General features: G+C 46.8%; 2 protein-coding genes across 2 annotated transcripts in view; both read right to left on the bottom strand.

The window, feature by feature from the left end:
• Positions 1-215: 215 nt before the first annotated feature.
• Positions 216-8,827, bottom strand: LOC134528886 (uncharacterized). Its single transcript, XM_063362552.1, has 5 exons — positions 8,320-8,827; positions 5,994-7,589; positions 1,813-2,873; positions 1,468-1,644; positions 216-254 (listed from the first exon to the last, which is right to left on the bottom strand). Exons 2-5 carry the CDS (start codon positions 7,579-7,581, stop codon positions 216-218), a joined length of 2,865 nt encoding a protein of 954 aa, XP_063218622.1. The 5' UTR covers positions 7,582-7,589; positions 8,320-8,827.
• A 5,148-nt stretch (positions 8,828-13,975) lies between these two features.
• The window catches only part of LOC134528885 (SH2B adapter protein 1-like), a 296,960-nt gene continuing 290,775 nt past the window's right edge, over positions 13,976-20,160 (bottom strand). Inside the window, exon 9 of the mRNA XM_063362551.1 lies at positions 13,976-14,339. Coding sequence (XP_063218621.1) covers positions 14,211-14,339 — 129 coding nt within the window. The 3' untranslated portion in view covers positions 13,976-14,210. The remainder of the gene's footprint in view (positions 14,340-20,160) is intronic.

Below are 20,160 nucleotides of genomic sequence, written 5' to 3'. Positions count from 1 at the left end.
GGCTTCTACAATATGTTAACAATCGTCATAGCCTTATATCCAAATATTTTATATATATTTTGTTGCGGCCAGGGGTTGTTCAGACGGCTTTAAGGTGATATGTTAGTGGGTGCCACCACGTGGTGAGACACGTGGACCCGGTGAGACTCCTAACTCGGGGCGTGACGTCGCCCATGTGAGGCGTGATTTTAATTCCCCCTTGAAAACACCTAGCACTAATTCCTGCCCGCTCTCAGCGTCAGGCACGCTATTCCCTACGCAGTGGGCTCTTGGCGTCCCATACGCCGTCACACTCCATGTGGTCACACAGTTTTAAAAGAATAAAATAATACATTACATTTACACACCTGATTTATTCGGCTAACTAAACTCACACACGTACACGATTAAAACTGCATAAAACGCCCGCGGCACGAATCGGTTTAATGTAGTGACCCACCACGTGGTCACATCTCGAATTACGTATTACATGGAAAAAGACCGTTACTGGTCATAAGATAATTATTTAACTAAACAGTCCCCCGACCGAGAGTAGCTCCGAGGGTCTAAAAGAAAACGATTCGGAAAAGATTTAAAGTTAAACAGAATTACTTAGCGGTGAAGTCCCCAGAGTGCTGAAGCGTCTGCTCTCGGTCGCTGATGGCGGAAGACTGGGATGAGCTCATGGCTCGGCTCGGCTAACATGGCGTCCTCCCGCCGAAACAATTGCAGTTAAAGATATTTGTGAATTCGTACCAGAAGAAACTAAAGTAACATGACAAGGATGATTTAAAAGTTACGTGACACTTTCTGAATAATGAAAAATAATAATACAAATTACAATTATTAAGAATTACATTTAATTATTGTCTAGCTTCGGCTTCCGTCGGGAATGTCCGAAAACGCTATTATATTTTAATACACTATTTTAATTAAAAGTACATAAAACCCTCCCGGCCGATCTGCCGTCTCATTGCACTTGGGAAACATTAAAACAAATTACACAATTACATTTAATTATGTTTTAGGGGTGCGGTGCACTGACTTGACAGCGCCCTCTTGCCGGGCGAACACACACGCACGGGTAGGCGGGAGGTTTGAATGGAGGATGGGTGGTGTTTAGGCGGTGGCATATCGGACTTAAAAGGGGCCACAGGCCCGGACGATGTAAATTGCACCCCCCCCCCCCCCCGAAAGTAGGCCGATATGACAGCGCGAGTGACAGATGGCTGAGAGGCGTGACCTGCACTGTTTACCTCGCGCACGTGGCAATGTTATTATTTACGTCCGCACTAGCTTGTAGCTGGTCCTGTTGGCTCCCCTGGTTGTCCCCCGCTGGCTGTACGGTGTTTACGTTCGCCGAGTGTCTGGCCGCTGCGTCCTTCCTCCTGTGTGCTGCCCGCCTAAAGCTTCTGTCACGCAGCACATGGGTGGGGCCACCTCTCTTCGTGGCCGGAGGTTGTATTGGTGTCCTGCCTCCTCCCCTACCGTCCCTTCGCCGTGTCGATCCTCCCCTTCCGCGTCGATTATTTCCTCCACTGTGATGCCGGGTGGCGTCAGTTCCCTCACTATGTCAATAAACGTGGACTCTACTAGTGAGTAGTGTAAGCGCCCTTCGAACTCTTCGCACGCCGGATCGTCCGTCCGGGTCTCCTCCTCGTTTGGCTGCCAAACAATTGGGGTTGGGAAGCGGTCTTGCCCCTTGTCTCTTGTTTGTTCGCCCCCTTCGAACCCGTCAAATGGCTCGTCCGTGCTCTCCGTGAACAGCAACTAGGCTTGACTCCCGGTATCGGTTGGGCGGATGGGTGTGACTGCGGCGTCGCAGGGAAATACCGCGAATCCTGGTGAGCCTCGGCGTGTCGGCGTGGACGTGTCGCCGTGCTTCGTGGGTGGAGTCAATTGGATCTCCTGCCCCGGCGCCCCCTGTTCTGCACCCTGTGTCTCGTCCTCCGGCTCGTCTTCCCCTCGTGCTAGCCTGACCGTATCCTGGTGATATTTCACTACTCTGCCGGTGGGCAGCCTCAGGAACACAGCCGTGTTGCACGCAGTGCGCACCACGGGTACTGGTCCTACCCATTTTGCAGCTAGCCCCGCGCAGTAGTTCCGCCCATTAGACGAGAGTGGGCGCAGTCTGGCGTATACGAGTTGGCCTGGGGTCAGTGGTGGAGGTGGTGACGTGGGAGTGGGAGTGACCCGCACCTGGTATTCGACCTGTCGGTGTTGTGCGGCGTCGCGAAGAGCTGCCAGCCGCGCCGCCCGTGCCTCATGCGACTCGTCAACTGGTTGGGTGTCCGATGGCGGTATGCGGTACTGCCCCGGTAGAGGAAGGTTCCGCCCCTGAAGAGTGGCCGGTGCTTCGCCCGTGGCCTCGTTACGTCGAAGACAGTAGAGCACGTCCGGTATGTGGGTGTCCCAGGTGGTATGGTCATCGGCGAGTCGTAGACACAACTGGGCTTTAATCTCTTGATTGCGCTGCTCGGTTGGATTCGCCGTTGGGTGGTAAATGGGTGTGGTGTGGGCTGTGACGCGCCATTTCCGGCATAGTTTGACCCACTTCCGCCCCGAGAACTGGGTGGCATTGTCCGTCAAGAGCACCTGTGGGTAGCCCCACCGGGAAAAGAACTCATCCTCCAAGCTCCTTGCAATCGTTCCAGCATGGCAATTGGACAAAGGGTACGCCTCTACCCACCAGGTGAAGCAATCAGTCACCACGAGTAGGAACCTTTTGCCCCTGGCGGTGCGGAGGTAGGGGGCCATGAGGTCCAGTGCCATGGTGTGGAAGGGCTCTGTAGGTTTCCGCGGTATTTGCTGTTCCTGTCCGTCGGGTCTCCGGGTCTTGTGTCTCTGACAGTGCCGGCAGCTGCGAACTCTATCCCTCACGTATTTGTTCAGTCCTGGCCAGTAGAACCACTGCCTTATTGCCCTTGTCGTCTGGTCGGTGCCTGGGTGCCCCGCTAATTTGTTGTCGTGTAGCATAGTGAAAATGTAGTGCCGCATCCCAATCGGTGCGAACGTCTGCCATGTTTGTTGTTGTTGTTGTTGTTGTTGGGCCTGTGCTTGTAGGCAGCCGTCTACCACTCGGTACCCCTCGAGCGTAGTCTCCCCGCATTTCCGAATCAGCTCCTGAGTTTGTGCATCTGTCAGTTGTACGGCGTGGACTAGGGCGTCTAAGTCATCTAATTCTGCGCCGGGGGTAGTGCGGGGGGTGCGGTCGGTTGGATTGCACATATGTACGGGCCGGCGGTCACCTCGTGTCTCTCGCCGCGTACTCTACCGCGTGGGGGTAAGTAGTTTGTCCCATTCCGCGTCATCCCGCACCTGTACAATACTGTCCGGATTTCGTGACAACTCGTCTGCCAGTTCATTGTATTTCCCTGTCACATGTTTTACAGTGAAGTCTAATGCCTGTAGCAGCATGGTCCACCGGGTGGGTTTGGAACGGCGGCCCTGCATGGTCGCGAGCCACTTTAGGCACTGACTGTCGATGCGCAAATCAAACTGTTGTCCCTCCAGGTGTGGTCGGTAGCGTCGCAAGGCCCACACAACTCCGAGACACTCTCGCTCATTCACGCTATAATGGCGCTCTACCTCCCCAAACTTGGCGCTCGCGTACTCGATCACTCTGGTTTCCCCCTCTTTGCCTAGCTGTAGTAGGATGGCCCATATGCCTTCTTGACTAGCATCGGTCTGCACGATAATGGGTTTCTGTGGGTCCAGCCTGGACAACAGATGACACTCATGGAATCTACGCTTGAGTTCTTCGAATGCTGCCTACATTGCTCTCGTCCACCAGTACGGTTTCTTCGGTGACAGCTGTTCTGTCAGGGGAGCTGTCACGAGTGAACACTCTGGTATGAATGCCCGTAACCAGTTAGTGTGTCCTATGAACCGCTGGAGCTGCTTGCGTGTGTTCAGGGCGGGTTGGTTAAGGATGACGTCTAGCTGTTTTGCGGTAGGCCTATTCCCCTCTGTGTTCACTACAAGACCCAGGAAATCTAATTAAGTCATGCCCAGGTGACACTTCTCCCTGTTACATGTCAGTCCGTGGGACGCTAGGCGCTCTAGTACAAGGGCGAGGTGGTGGGCGTGGTCCTCCCAGGTCTGGGACCAAACTATGATATTGTCTAAGTACGCCGCCGCAGACTTCCCTGAATAATTGTCCAACACGCACGTCATCATGTTTTGAAATGTGGCAGGGGCGTCCTGGAGACCAAAGGGCATGGAACTGAATTGAAATTGCCTCCCGTCAGGGCTGGTGAAAGCGGTCTTTGGTCGGTCCGCTGGCCGTATTGGCACTTGCCAATACACAGATTTCAAGTCCAATGACGAGAACACTTTTGCGTTGTCGAGTCCGGCAATCGTGTCGCCCATGTTTAACAAGGGCGGGGGGGCATTCACTGTCACCTTGTTTATGAGTTTGAAGTTTACACTGAATCAGGAGATGCCATCTTTTTTCTCCGCTAAGACTATCTGGAAGTTATAGGGGCTCTCACTCGGCTCTATAATCCCATCCCTGAGCATCTCATTTACCTGCGTCAGAATGGTCTGTTTGCCTGTATGTCCGTAACTGCCTGGTGGGATGAACATAGGGACATGAGGATGAGTAGGAATGGTATGTTGGGTGACAGTGGTGCGTTTGAGGGGGTCTGCAGTCGCGAACACTGAACACTGTTGGTCAAGCACACTCTGGATGACGGCACGGAACTCGGGGGGAACTCCGTGCTTGAACTCGTCGAGACTGACCTTTACAGGGTGTCCAGTGAAAATGGATTTCAAAAATCCCTGACATTTCCCTGACAAAATTAGGATTTTCCCTGACACTATGCTCGTTCCCATTTAAATTCTTATAAACTTTGTCAATATTTTTTACACTATGATACATGTAAAAATATAGTGCGAAATTTTAAGCAACAGCAACTGTGTAAATAGGTCTAATACTAAAATACAAAATGTGAAAAAAAATATATGAAATATGTTTATTGTACTCACATATCACCATGTTCCTCAATTTCTTCAAGAGTTACTCACTAGATGGTTTTGAAAACATAAGTCAGTTCCACTTCATATTTAAAAATAATATATATAGTATTCAAATTAGCTAAGTATGCAATAGTTCCAAACTTAAAACTTTAAAAAAACCTTTTAAGTCCAATCACAAATTAAAATTTTAACAAAGGTTTTTCTTAGCAGCACTACTTTTTTAAAGCTTCTATCTGGAAGCTTAATACAGCAGCTTCTTTTTCAGCATCTTCCAAGATTTTCTTTTTCTTAGCTTCCAAAGCAGAGAGTTCAGCAGCTGCTTTTCTTTTTCTTGTGTCTTGTTCTTCCTTTTCCTGTAATAACTTCTTCTGTTGTTCCGTGTATTCCTTGTATTTTAAATATGCATTACGAGTAGCATGAATAAATCTTTTAGATACGACAAAATTATCCAGACCTCCAGCTGACAAAATACCATCATGAATTGTACGCTGAGCAATCAGTGAAATGTCCAGCTGATTTTCTACCAAGCACTGTTTGTTTATTGAAAATCCCCTTTCTACTGCTGCGTTGGTTGCCATGAGACATAATAAATATCATTTTCAAAAAAGATGCTAAATGCCCTGTATTTTCACTACAGTAAACATTTAAAAGGTCAAACCAAAACTTATCCAGGCGTACTTTGGATCGGACATGGAGTTTCAAATGTTCCTGCACTGCAGTCAATGAACACAATCTTTTGAATTCCTTCGATATTTTGTCACCTTGAATTCCAGAGAGCCAATTATGACTAACAAATATATCTAAGGCACATGACAGCCTCTTGATCGCCAAATCGGGAATAAGGGCTACAGAAGGATCAGCAAATGAAATGCCTCTTGTCAAGCTGAATGTAAGAGGTGAGCGCTTTAAAATCCTTTTCACACATTCCTGCAGGCATTTTAGACAGTCTGCTCTAAATAATTCCATATCCTTCTGACTTGCATTTTCTGAACGTAATGCAGCTCGTGTCCCAAAACCTAAGTAAATTTTTTTACTTGACAAAAGATTATTTGCAGATAAATCTATTTTGCTCAGGGTAGTATTTGCCATTACGTCTGCTTTGACAAATCTAGTCATAAAATTCTTGATGACTGAAGAAAAGTCGGAAAAGAGGTACGGCGCCATGGGGTCATTTGTTTGATATTCTTTGAGAAGTGGTTCAACTTCAGCAGCAACAGATGAAAAAAAAGCAAGTTTAGGTCCAAGTAACACATCTTTAATAGCACTTTTCACTATAACAAAACTAGCACACGTAGGTTCTGTATTTGACTTTAGACCAGCAACATAGTTCCGAAGATTTGGTAAAATTTTCAATGCTCTGTCTGCTACAGGAACGTTGTCTAACCAACGAACTGGACAAAATTTTAGAGGAAACAAGCTGGAACCAGTTATTATAATGTAGTCTGCACGACGAGTGGGGATGTTATGAAACAGGTTGTAAATAGCACGCAAGAATTTAACAATTTCCCAACCAGTTTCCTTCATTGCGCCTTTGAAGGCACAGTGTAATGAATGTAAGCCACAAGTGCCGATATCCAATATTACCCCCTCATCAGTACGACCTTCCTTCAAATCTTGCTTCAAGTCTTTTAAAAACCGCAAATTTACATTGGGGCCATCCATCGACACCTGTATAATTTTGTGTAATGTATTCACAGGCAAAGAGTTTTTAAAAGCACTTAACAGGTCTGCTGCAGTCGAATGGCCGAGAAATGCTGATGTAAGATATCGAGTGCAAGTAATTGAATCATCTTCATTCCAGTAACGGACAGAAATGTCCATTTGCTGTTTCTGGGCAATTTTATTTAAACTTTCATCAAAGCCAACTACAAGATGAGAAGATTTTGATATATCAGCATGCAGTTCCTTTTGAAATTCTGGAGCCAATCCGTGAACTATTGTATAGGATACTTTCGATTTTCCCAACTGCAATTTAGCTGCAATTTTGCTGTCGTGATACATCTTACGATGCATTGCTACACTATTTTCTGCATTCCTTAAGGAATTATGAGCCATAACACAATACAAACACCAAAGTATTTCGGCACGTGTTACAGAATCATTTAATAAGTAATTTGTCAATGATTTTGATTCCTTTCTAGCACTGCCACATGTGCACGTGCAAGAACATGTTGCGGATGGGTTTAGATAAGAATTATCAGCATTCGAGGAAGTATCAGGCAGAGATTTAGAACTGCTGACTGGATCTGTTTGGAACAACGGAGGGGAAGATACTTGAGGTGAGCTGGGTACATCAGAACTAAACAATTTTGAAGATTCAGACAAAGGTGAAGAAGACTCTGAAGCAGAATTATTTTGTGACGCTGCTGATGTAGGCCTAGTTGTTTTACAGTACACTGCTATGGATGAACTCATGTGAAATCCTTGCACTCTTCTGCTGTGTTTCACTCCAGATGCATGACTGGTAGGAGCCTGCTTCCCCATATTACTCAGTTCAATCCTGTGATTGCAAAGTTTGCACCAAGCTGCATATGGGCTGCCATCAATAGCCTGAGCCCATGAGAGGGATGGGTTCTGGTTCCATTCATCCCTGAATGTAGTTTTTCTGAGTTTTGAAGCCATGTTGTGACCTGTTAAAATAAAATAATTTTTTACCTTTATCACACTATGTAATCTTTAAAATAATATTCTTGTGAGAAAATTAACCTATTTTTCATTAATTAGCAAATAAACGTTTCAGGCACCACAAACACAGATAAAATCAATGCAAGTACATAGGCCTATCAGCACATATTTTCTATACAAAGTAACCGTCAGCTTCAACTTCAAGCATCTTTTATAAGATAGGCCTAGGCCTAATGTAAACTTATGAACTGAAAATAAATCTGAAAAAATATAGGATATGTTCCAGCAACAATAGCTTGTTTCAGGAAATAGTCACATTTTATCTACAAAATTGCTGTGTGTTCATGTATTTTAAAAAATTTGCATTGTCTGGCCTGGCCTACTTCGAAGCAAGAAAAATGCCTAACTAACGTAAAATTCAAAAAATAAATAATATAGTACGTTACAACATGACTTGTGTTTGACCCGATTTATAAACTCTGCAAGCACGCATGTCCGAATCAAAAAGTTTAACTCTCACCTTCTTAATGTTCCGGTTTATAAACAGTTTATCAACCGGAACGTGAAAAAAGGTGAGTGTTCTACTTTTTGCTTTACTCAGACATGCGTGCTTGCGGAGTTTACAAACCAAGAACATCACGAACCGTTGCCGAGCGAACGAAACAAATTAGGCAACAGTTTGCGACTTGCCCATAGAGCAACTATAGTAGAGTATACATACATTTTGTTTCTTACCTTTGTTTGGCTGATGATATAATAATTCACTTATCCATCAACAAAAACGATAACCAAAATCAACAAGAGTACACAAATGCGCGCCATTTTGGCCAGCCTAACAGGCCGCAATGTGTACAGCCATGTGCCGATTATAATCGATACGTCGATCATTGTGTACGCGGCGAATTGAACAATCGATATGCATATTGTATCGTGCTGCTGCGTGAAGAACAAACACGGCCAAAATTTCCAGACGATTTTTAAAAAATCCCTGACATTTCCCTGACACACGAAATTCCCTGACAATTCCCGGTTTTCCAGGTTTTCCAGGTCGCTGGACACCCTGCTTTACATCCGGTGTCGGCGGCGTCCTCCCCAGCCCGCAGACGGTGCGATGGCCCTGGATTCCCACATGCAAATGGTCGTCCCGTACCTCGATCCGTGCATCCTGTTGATAGAGCCATGGTTTCCCCAGTATGACGTCGTCGCGTAGCCCGGCGATCACCACAGCTGTCGTGGTCGACTGCTGGTCTCGTATCTCGATATGGAGCGTCGCGACTCCCTGCGTCTGGGAGGCGTCTCCGGCGGTGGCCAGCTGCAGCTATCCAGGTTGAAGATCGTATTGGTTGTCGGCAAGTAGCCGCGCCGCCACACAGTTGTGACTAGCGGCTGTGTCCACCAGGGCGTTCACCGCGCGCCCGTTGACTATGATCGGGATGCGTAGGAGTTCACCCTCCTCGGCGCTGATGTGACCCATGAAGGGCCCTGTCGGCGTGCGCTCGTGTCCTCCAGCTGTTGTTGAGGGGGGGAGGGGTGGTACAGCAACTACGCCGCCCCCCTTTGGCCGTTTCCCGTCTGCCGCGGGCCCCTGTTGTCCAACCGGAAGAGGTTACGCACCGGGCAATTGAGATGCCAGTGGTAGATGCTGGCTGGGCACGTATGACACTGTGGTGGTGGTCCGTTGACGCCATGCTGGTGGTGATTGGCTGCCGGGTCGGGCGCCGGTGTGGCGGCCTGCTGTTTGTGGCGCGACGTAAAGCACCACTGCCTGGGTTGTTATGGTAGTTTGTTCGGTCCGTGTTGGCGCTCCGACACTTGCGCAGGGCGTTTTCACTGCACTCAGGTCCTGCTCCACAATCCTAGCGAGCTGCAAGAATTCTTCTGCGGAGTAGCGTACCGCGTGGCGCATGTGCGGGCGCATCTCAAGGCGCATGAGTTCTATAACGGGCCCTAAAACTTCCTCCGGTGCTTGCGTCGGGAAGAGGCGCCTGTGAAGACGAATCTTCTTCAGCACAAACACTTCGGCAGCCTCCGCGTGTCCTCGTTCCGTACAAAACAGCTCCGTCCTCACTTTCAGCTCTGTTCGGGCGTCCGCGAACCAGGATTCGAACCTCCTGACAAACTCCGGCCAGGGCATATCAAACTCATGAATGATTGTCCACCACGTTTTTGCTTCAGCACGTAGCACACTGACTACTCTCTCCGTCCGCTCTATTTCCGGTACTCCGTAGCGGCTCAACCGTCCGCGACAAGCAATTAAGAATTGCCTAGGATCGTCACTGGTCCGCCCCGCAAATTCCGGAAGTTCTATGGGTCCCACCGGAACTACGCGCCGCCTCTCCCACGTGACGTCATGGTGCTCCCGCTCTGCCGCCTCCTGTTTCACGTGCGCCACACTTTCGCAGTCCGTACAGAGATACCAGTTCCTCTCCGAGCTGCCCGCATCGCCCCTGGTTAGGCATTTCCGGTGTTTGAATGCCCTGCACTGCCTGCACCACGTGCCCTCGCTTGCCTGTCCGTCACACACCGTGTTCGTGCACCTAAGATAGTCCGGTGTCCTAGCTGGTGTCCCTAGCGGTAGGTTGCCCACGCATGACTAAGCAAACACGTGTCGGCCCACGACGTTCCCAGTACACCGCCCACGTGTTTGGGTCACGCACATTTCACACAGTACATACCGTTCACATTGTACAGTACCTCGGTTTTCACTGCGCCTGCACTGCTGTCCTTTCGCGCGCTGTCCGACATGGTGGTGTGTGGTGGTAAGGCCGGTGTACTGCCTTGCTTTTCCTCGCCACGCGGCCCGGAAGGCGGTCTAACCCACACACTCACCCTGCAAGCTGCCTGCACACAGCTGTCTGTGCCCGGAATGTGTTGTTTGTGCGCGAATTCATGGAAGTGTGCGCGCTTGGCTGGTCACGTGGCTCACTATGCGCTCCGCGCGAACAATAGTTCCAGCGCGAACTTTAATTCCGTGCGCTCCGCGCAACAACCGCCTATCTCACGCGCTCGTACAGGTCTCGGTACTAGGCGTTTTCTATCACGCCCCACGCTCTTGGGAGCCACTTGTTGCGGCCAAAGGTTGTTCGGACGGCTTTAAGGTGATATGTTAGTGGGTGCCACCACATGGTGCGGCACGTGGACCCGGTGAGACTCCTAACTCGGGGCGTGATGTCGCCCATGTGAGGCGTGATTTTAATTCCCCCTTGAAAACACCTAGCACTAATTCCTGCCCGCTCTCAGCGTCAGGCACGCTATTCCCTACGCAGTGGGCTCCTAGGCATCCCACACGCCGACACACTCCACGTGGTAACACAGTTTTAAAAGAATAAAATAATACGTTAGATTTACACACCTGATTTATTCGGCTAACTAAACTCACACACGTACACGATTAAAACTGCATAAAATGCCCGCGGCACGAATCGGTTTAATGTAGTGACCCACCACGTGGTCACATCTCGAATTACGTATTACATGGAAAAAGACCGTTACTGGTCATAAGATAATTATTTAATTAAACAGTCCCCCGACCGAGAGTAGCTCCGAGGGTCTAAAAGAAAACGATTCGGAAAAGATTTAAAGTTAAACAGAATTACTTAGCGGTTAAAACAAGCGGTGAGGTCCCCAGAGTGCTGAAGCGTCTGCTCTCGGTCGCTGATGGCGGAAGACTGGGATGAGCTCATGGCTCGGCTCGGCTAACATGGGGTCCTCCCGCCGAAACAATTGCAGTTAAAGATATTTGTGAATTCGTACCAGAAGAAACTAAAGTAACATGACAAGGATGATTTAAAAGTTACGTGACACTTTCTGAATAATGAAAAATAATAATACAAATTACAATTATTAAGAATTACATTTAATTATTGTCTAGCTTCGGCTTCCGTCGGGAATGTCCGAAAACGCTATTATATTTTAATACACTATTTTAATTAAAAGTACATAAAACCCTCCCGGCCGATCTGCCGTCTCGTTGCACTTGGGAAACATTAAAACAAATTACACAATTACATTTAATTATGTTTTAGAGGTGCGGCGCACTGACTTGACAGCGCCCTCTTGCCGGGCGAACACACACGCACGGGTAGGCGGGAGGTTTGAATGGAGGGTGGGTGGTGTTTAGGTGGTGGCATATCGGACTTAAAAGGGGCCGCAGGCCCGGACAATGTCAATTTGATGCCCTATTTGTGAATAACCAACATGGTTCACAATATGCCTTTTAAAGCAATAGAGAATAGGACTGCTATGTGAGTTATAGTTTTAGGCCAGACTTAGAAACTATATAATAATATTTTTTCGAAAAAGATCTATTGTCAATGTCTTTTAAAAAAAGCCTTTAGGTTTACAATGTCCGTTTTAGATTACATACCAATTCATTGATCCTTTAGTTCTTTAAAATCACCCTTATCAGTAATATATGGTGAAGATGTAATTTTTTCCACATCAAAAAATATACACTTTGAGATTTACTCGTATTTGGTTGTGGTTGCTCTGGATCTAGATATTCACTGTTGTAGGGCTCTGCAATACTGCCATTTTATTCATGTCAATTTCTTCATTTTCGCCGCACTGTTCATTTTATTCTTCGTTAATAAAATCTTCATTCTTAAAGTAGTGATTCATTTTAGGCAACTTTTTATTTTTTCTTGAGACCCTTCTTTCTCTTTTATTTTTTACTTTCACTGAGATACTTTTTAGAATTAGACATATTGTTATCTAATTCCCATAATTAACAAATTAACTTTGCAACTGATTGCAGATCCGATAAAACAAAAAAGTGATAGAAAACAAAAATCTATGCCACAAACAAAACTAGAAATCTTCATGACAATGAAATGATGCATGCATGTAGTGGAACCTTTCTTACAAAACAGAAAACAGTAATTAAATATTACTAGAACCCGTGCCATGAAAAAAAGTCCTGTGGTGAAAATATGAAACAGCACAAAAACAACTGACAAAACATTTCTTTCATTGATGACAGCACTGCATCTACAAGTGGCGAGAACTTACTTACTACATGCCAGATGGATTATAGAACTGGGCGATATCTTTTCCTTACAAATTCATTCAATTCTTGTTACATTTTGTTTAATTTCTGTAACTTAAATTAATTGATTATGAAATGAATAAATTTTGCTAAATTTTATTTGTAATGATACATTTTAGAATCCTCCTGTGCTTGCGGCTCTCTCGGGTCGTGGACCCCTCACATTTTGCCCGTCGTTACTCTATTGTTACTCCACTGAAACCAATGCAACAAAGTCCTATACATATGGTCTCTTCATGCATTTTTGGCGACACTCGTTTCACTACAATATTACTTTTTTGGAAAGGCAGTAGGCCGCACTGCATTTCCAAAGATCACAATGGACACAATTGTAATTTTTTTGTTCCCAAAAGTAAATAATTGTTTGAAAGTCATTTTATTAAAAAAAATTTTTCCAGAAAAATACGGAAATTAATTTAATGGTATCATGCGATTTTACAAAAAGTACAAAAATAACTTTAAAAGAATATCTCACCATTAAAAAGTGTACATTTTGAGATGCTTCAATATGCATGTCTCTTGCCCAAATAACTGAAGATTTCATGTTCAACTTTGAACACATGTGTAAAGAACTGCACAAATGGATGGTTTTATTGTTTTCACCATGTGAAATAATGAAGTTCTAGTTATTGAATACAACATTGTGAGATGATAATAAAAATGTTTAAACTTCCCCCGCCCCCTTTTTTTTACATATTTTTGTACTGGTCCCTTGAAAAATGTAAAAAAAGAGGTTCTACTTTATTTTCGAGTATTCACGACATTTGCAGAATTGTTTACATCATTGTGTGATAAAAAAAATGTTTAAACTCCCCCCCCCCCCCCCCCCTATTTTTACATATTTTTGTAAGAGTCCCTTGAAATATGCAAAAAAAAGAGGTAAATGTATTTATGAGTATTCCTGTTAACAAATTTTTGACGTTGGCAAAAAATTCTTTGCATTTCTTCAACAGATGACACAACTTAATGACTATTAAAAATTTACTAGTTACGCTGTACAGCACAACACATGTTGTCTTGCTCGGTGCCCATAGATCTTCCTTATGTGAATGTGCATTGTAATGTAAATATTACATAACATGTGTAGAATCCTTACCAGAACTTAATGTAAGTACTTAAAGAAATTTTTGTGATCAATATTCATTTCTGTAAGTAATACTCATTATTGCTACATCAGAACCATGTTAATGTATGAATAATGAAACACACGACTACAAATATAAAACTATAAAAAAACTAATAAAATAGTTTGTATAGTTAGTATTGTTAAATTTAAAACTATGTTACAAGAACTTTTTTTTTCACTTAAAAAAAAATTGGTAGTGAAATAAATGTAACATATTCTCCTGATGAGATTCTTTTTAATAGTGATGAAGACCAGAAGCATCGAATTGTGACATTTATCCATTTCTTGTAAGCATAAATGATATAAATACGTATCATACACATTGATACAAAAGGCCCTCCCATTCGGAGTATATTTATATTTTTGGTCACCTTTATTACATAATTTGGATGAAAATAGGCTGAATCTGAGATGAATATTCAATATGTATTAAATAAAAATGAACATGTACAATCAAACAAAGCTATATGTGTTTTCAACAGCTCTTCCAGCACTGGTAGAACCTCCAGATCCACTTTGCCTCTCTTGAATACGCTCCATTGATTCTGTTCTCGTACGAATAGTTCCTGCATGTGTTACCACCTGCAACAAAGAAAGCTTTAGACATTTTGAACTTATTGTATAACTGACTTGGTAATATAATGAGGCAGACAAACATGATTGGTGGCAGATGTAGAAGCTTGTGTTGGGTAGGGGAAGCTCAAGTGCAGAAACTAATGTTTTCCCCCAGAAAAAGGTTTATTTTGTGTAAGTTGCTATCAAAAGTGGGAAGTGCGAATGTTTCAGCACCTCGTTTATATCGCCTCCTTAGATCTGCCACTGCATAATGGCAATAAGAATTTAGAGACCCCATATTTGACTAAAGGGTTTAAGATAAGTGTCTTACGAAATTCCCCATTTAGGGACATTCAAAGTCCGACTCTCTACCATATAAGCTCTATTTCACAAAGTAATGCCCAATTAATCAAGTACTTAAAGCAGCAGTAACCCATATATGTTTAAAATATTACTTAAATCAAAAACATAAAATGCTGTACTATACCAAATAGCACGAGAAACCATATGACCTATGTGTTTAATTCTCTTCCCCCCATAAGTCCCTCAATGAGTTTGTAACAGTTCAGACCTCTGGCTAGCTCAATGGGCATACTGTTACATGGTTACTAACACTTGAAATAATTGTTAAGTAACAAAAAATTGTTTTAGGTGCAACAAATGATTACTCTCGAGGTTAAGACTGCATGCTCTGAAGATTTTCTTGCATAAATAAAAGAATATGCAAAGAAAGTTTGTAGGATCGTTTTAACTTTTACCAAACACCAAAAATGGCTGCCATTTTATGACAAAGAAATACTTATGTGACAAAAACAAAAATTTCAGAACAAATAATTCAATGGTTGAGACAAAATAGTAATGTGGGGGGGTTTCGGATCGGCAAACGTGTAGACCTTGGGCGCCACCATGTGGATGGGCATGTGCACCCAGCTACCGACTCTGTACCAGGGCCGTGACATGACCCATGTGGAGCTAGGCTTGACTTACCCTGCGTGGATATGCTAGAACTCACCGGCCCACTCTCAGCGGTAAACACGCTATGTTACCCGCGAAGACGACTGCTTGTGGGGTCTTAGGTACACCACACATCTCTGTCTCTATAATGGAAAGCTCGTGGTCGAGAATTAAGTGCAATGAATCAGGTGCATATTTAGTTTTATTGCCACTGAAATGTACACTGACAACACGTACAAAAAACAGCAAGAAGTCCCACTTTCATACTGACCAGGACACCGTGTGGACTAGCCCTGAAAGTGCAAGCTCGCTGAATAATACAAAACACTCACTCTGGGGAGCTTTAATTAGTTAAGATACACAGTCTACTGCCGGAGTAGGCCGTTGAAGTTTAGTAATAAAAAAAAAAAGTTTAAAATAATTACGACGGCGGATGATAACGGATCAGTTAAGAGCAATAGTTGAAGTCAACGAGGTGCTAATATGTGTCCTACCCCGCACGGGGAACGGAAGAGAATGCCCGGGCCATGTGTGTTGGCCGCAGGAAGTGCAGAATTAACTGTTAGTAGATTGATATAACAGAACAATTAAACATAACATATTTAAATCCTTTAAAAATTAAATTTTATTTAGACTTAAGTATTATGTATTACAGTTATTTAATTATTAACTATATTATTTAAAAAGAAGAAGTCTCCACAGCTCAAGTTAGTGTGGGCACTGAAAGGGTTTGCGCAGGGCGACAGAAACACATGCAGACACACATGCACTTGTTGGCGGGAGGTTTGAAATAGAGAGTGTCGGTGGGAGGAGAGGGGGTCGGAAGCGGCGTGAGGCACATCAGGCTTAGGGAGGGCGTAGCCCTGGTCGACATCAATAACCTCCCCCGAAGGAGCCTGATGTGACTCAGCTACGCCTTCTTTCCCATCGCTCTTGGCGGCCTTGTGCTGCTGTCAGCTCGTCTCCTGTATTGTGCAACACTGGGACGCAGCTGGAAGTTGTAGCGTGGTGTGGGGGTGGGTTACTTGTCCACCGCCGCCCATCGCGCAGCTTCCGGGTTGTCTGTGGCGGGCTGCAGCGGCTCTTCGACGGTCGTGCAAAGAGTGGCATCTGTCAGTAACAGGTGTAGGGGCCACGGGAGTTCGTCTTTATCGTGTGTCTCCGGGTGTAATGGTGCGTCATATGGTTCCCAGATTATAGGGGTGGGGGATTTCCCGCCCCTGACAGATTTTCCCTCCGACAACCTTGTCAAACTCATGGAAAGGGTTCATTTTGTACTCCCCCTCTAAAAACAGCTGTCGGGAAAGAGTGCTGTGGGTGTTTGTTATAGAGCGCCTCTCCACAGTTTCTGGAAACCCCTGAAATATAACTTCCGCCTCTTCTGTCGGGGTCGAAGTAGCTGGCTGTGCAGTTCACCTGGGCTCCTCGGGTGTGGCGTGCTGGGTTTGACGCCTGTCTCGTCCGGTTCCTAATCTGCTACACAGATGACCTCTCGGTGATACATTGGAGCTCGTCCTAACGGGAGCTCACTACTACAGCCGTAGTGGCTATGGTCCTGATCCCTGGCATCGGCCAAATCCATTTGGGCGCTAGTCCGGCGCAGTAATACCAGTTTCCTGCCGAAAATGAGTGCAAGCATCCGTAGACCAGCTGGAAGGGTGTCGGAGGAGGTGGGGGCCGCATTGTGATTGGCGTGATCTGAGCCTGGTACATGGTTTGGTGTTGCTGGGCGGTTTTGTGGGTTCCTGTCAGCTCTCAAGCATGCTGTTCAAAGGGTGTTCTGTCTACAGTTTCTTGGTTCCTCTCGTCAACACGGCACTGGCCTGGCAGTGGGAGGTTGCGCCCTTGCTCTAGCCTGGCTGTGGTTTCCCCTGTGGCCACATTGGTGGCGTATACAGAAAATAATGTCGGGTATGTGGGTATCCCACTAGGAGTGGTCCTCTGATAGGCGGAGTTGGAATTGAGCTTTGATCTCTTGGTTGTGCCACTCAGTCGTATTTGCCCTTGGGTGATAAGCCGGTGTTGTGTGTGCGATCACGCTCCACTTCCCTCAGAGTTATGCCCATCGCTGGCCCGAAAACTGTGCAGCATTATCTAACAATAGTACCCAAATGTTGTCCCATGGTGGGAAAAACTCTGTTTCGAGTGCATGCGCGATGGTTCCCCTCCGGGCGTTGGACAGGGGGTAGGCCTCCACCCACCATGTGAAGCCATCTGTCACTACCAGTAGAAATATTTTCCCCTTCGGGGTGTGGGGGTATGGCCCCATCAAGTCCAATGCTACCGTGTGAAACCGTTCCGTGGGTCGTCAAGGGAGCTACTGTTCCTTCCCGCTGGGGCGCCGCGTTTTGTGGCGTTGGCAGTGACTGCAGCGTCGCACAGTTACGCACGTAGTGGTTAAGCCCTGGCCAGTAGAATGCTTCATGAATGGCTCTAGTGTTCTCGTCTGTGCCCGGGTGTCCGGCAAGCCGATTCACGTGCAGTATGTGGAACACCTGGCTTCCGAGTCTCACGCGTGCGAAAGTGCGCCACGGGTGTTCGCTTCCAGCGGAACGTGCCTGCAAATGTCCGTCCACGACTCAGTAGCCCTCGTGCCGACCCTCCACGCAGCTACATAATAGGACCTGCGACTGGTCTCTGTTCTTGTACTGTGTGCACAAACTCGTCAATATCGTTGATTTCCGCCCCCGGCGGGAGTGTCGGAGCGTCGTCCTTGTCAACGGCGCAGATGGTCGCATGGTGACCGTGTGTGCCCGGCTCATCTACTGGCCGTCCGCTGTTGAGTGGTAACAGTTTATCCCAGGAGGCGTCCTCGCAGGTTTCGACCGTGTCATCTGGGTTGTGGGATAGCTCGTCTGCGAGTTTGTTACCCTTGTCAGGCACGTGCTTTACCGTAAAGTCTAGGGACTGCAACAGCATGGCCCAGTGTGTCAATTTTGAGCGGTGTCCCTGCATTGTCGCCAGCCACTTAAGGCACTGACTATCGGTGCGCAACAGGAAGTGTTTCACTCCAGGTGCGGTCTGTAGGGTCATAGCGCCCACACTACCCTGAGGCAATCACGTTCGTTAATGCTATAGTGTTTCTCCACTTCCTCAAATTTTGTGCTTGAGTATTCTAGGATGTGGGGCTCGTCTCCATTACTGATTTGCAGCAAAATGGCGCTGATTCCCTTCTTGACTGGCATCAGTTTGCATGATGACCTGTTTGTTCGGGTCCAGACAAGCTAAGAGGTGGCATTCATTGAACCTGTTTTTTAGTTTGTCAAAGGCAAGCTGCGCGGCGTTCGTCCACTTGAGGGCTGTTTCGGTGACAGTAGTTACGAGCGTGGCCACGAGTGAGAAGCCAGGTATAAACACCCTGAGCCAGTTGGCCAGCCCCAGAAAGCGTTGCAGCTGTTTGCGGGTGCGGGGCGGAGTTTTGTTTACAATCACTTCCAGCTGTTTTTTCGTTGGGCGGTTCCCCTACACGTTGACTACGGGCCCCAGGAAGTCAAGTTCGGTGGTGCTTAGGTGACATTTGGCTGTGTTGCACGTGAGCCCGTGGGTGGCAAGTTGCTCTTATATGAGCGCCAGGTGACGGGCATGCTCTTCCCAGGTCTGGGACCAGATAATTATGTCTTCTACGTAGGCTGCAGCAAATTTTCCTGCATACTTATCGAACACACAGGTAATCATGGCTTGAAACGTGGCGGGTGCGTCTTTCAGGCCAAAAGGCACTGCGCAGAATTGAAAGTGCCGCCCGTCCGGAATGGCGAAGGCAGTTTTTGGTTGGTCTGTGAGTCTGATTGGCACTTGCCAATAGCCTGATTTTAAGTCCAACTATCCTTTCGGCAATGTTCAACAGGGGTGGCGGGCCCCTAATGGCGACCTTGTTCAGCAGTTTAAAGTTGACACAGAACTGCAACGTGCCATCCTTTTTCTCTACCAAGACCATTCCCGAGTTATACAGACTTTCACTCGGCTTGATAATGCCATCCCGCAACATCTCGTACACTTGAGTGAGGATAGACTGTTTACCCAAGTGGCCATAGCTCCCAGGGGGGACAAAAATCGGAATATTGCGGGAGGGTCGGAATGGCGTGTTCTATCACCGTGGTGCGTTTAAGTGGGTCGGCGGTGTCAGACACGTTACGCTGGTGGTCGAGCACTCTTTGCAACGTTACTCGGTGACCGGAGGGCACATCATGTAGGAACTCGTCGAGACTGACCATGTGATCTGGAGGTGGCAGTGGGGGTCGGACGCCATGGAGGGTGTGTTGGCCCTGGTCGCCTACATGTAGACACCTCAACTACACCTCGATGCTGGCATCCTGGTCATACAACTAGGGCTGCCCTAGGATGACATCGTTCCATAGTCCGTCAACCACCAAGGAAGTCGTGACGGAGTGTTGGTCTCTGATACTGACGTGGAGCGTCACGACGCCCTACGTTGGGCAGGCGTCGCCGAAAGTGGCGAGCTGGAGTCGGCCGGGTCGAGGCTCGAACTGTGAACTTTAGACGAGGCGGGTGGCAATGCAGTTGTGGCTTGTTGCGGCGTCATCAAGGGCGTTGACCGCACGGCCGTTTACCACGACGGGGACTCAGAGCAGGCCACCTTTGGCCGCGCATACGTGTCCCAAGCTGGGTGTGTCTGTGGTCATGCTGCTGGTCTCAACTGCGGGATACTGCGCCAGCGGAAGGGGTCCCTGCAGGCCGATTCCCACTAGCTGGCGTCGGTTGCTCCCTACCTCGGGTTTTTTTCTTACCCGGCAATCCTGGTGTCAGTGGCACATGCCGAACTGGCATGTCTGGCTCTGAGGTGGTGACCCATTGCCAATGGCGCACCCTCTCCACGTGATTGTGGGGCAGTTGTTTATGTTCCGGCTGCTGTCCCGTGGTTGATGTATATGGCACG

The sequence above is a fragment of the Bacillus rossius genome, chromosome 2 (assembly GCF_032445375.1).
Source record: "Bacillus rossius redtenbacheri isolate Brsri chromosome 2, Brsri_v3, whole genome shotgun sequence".
Taxonomy (NCBI): Eukaryota; Metazoa; Arthropoda; class Insecta; order Phasmatodea; family Bacillidae; genus Bacillus; species Bacillus rossius.
The sequence above is the reverse complement of the archived record's forward strand: the minus strand, read 5'-3'. Positions and strand labels throughout refer to the sequence as shown.

Excerpts from the sequence above, each read along its gene's own strand:
- LOC134528886 (XM_063362552.1), bottom strand. The coding sequence starts at position 7,581 with ATGGCTTCAAAACTCAGAAAAACTACATTCAGGGATGAATGGAACCAG. Across the intron at positions 2,874-5,993 it reads TGCAAATAATCTTTTGTCAA|GACTGAACAAATACGTGAGG; the intron begins GTAAAAAAATTT and ends TCTACTGGCCAG. Across the intron at positions 255-1,467 it reads ATCGACACGGCGAAGGGACG|GGAATAGCGTGCCTGACGCT; the intron begins GTAGGGGAGGAG and ends CCCACTGCGTAG.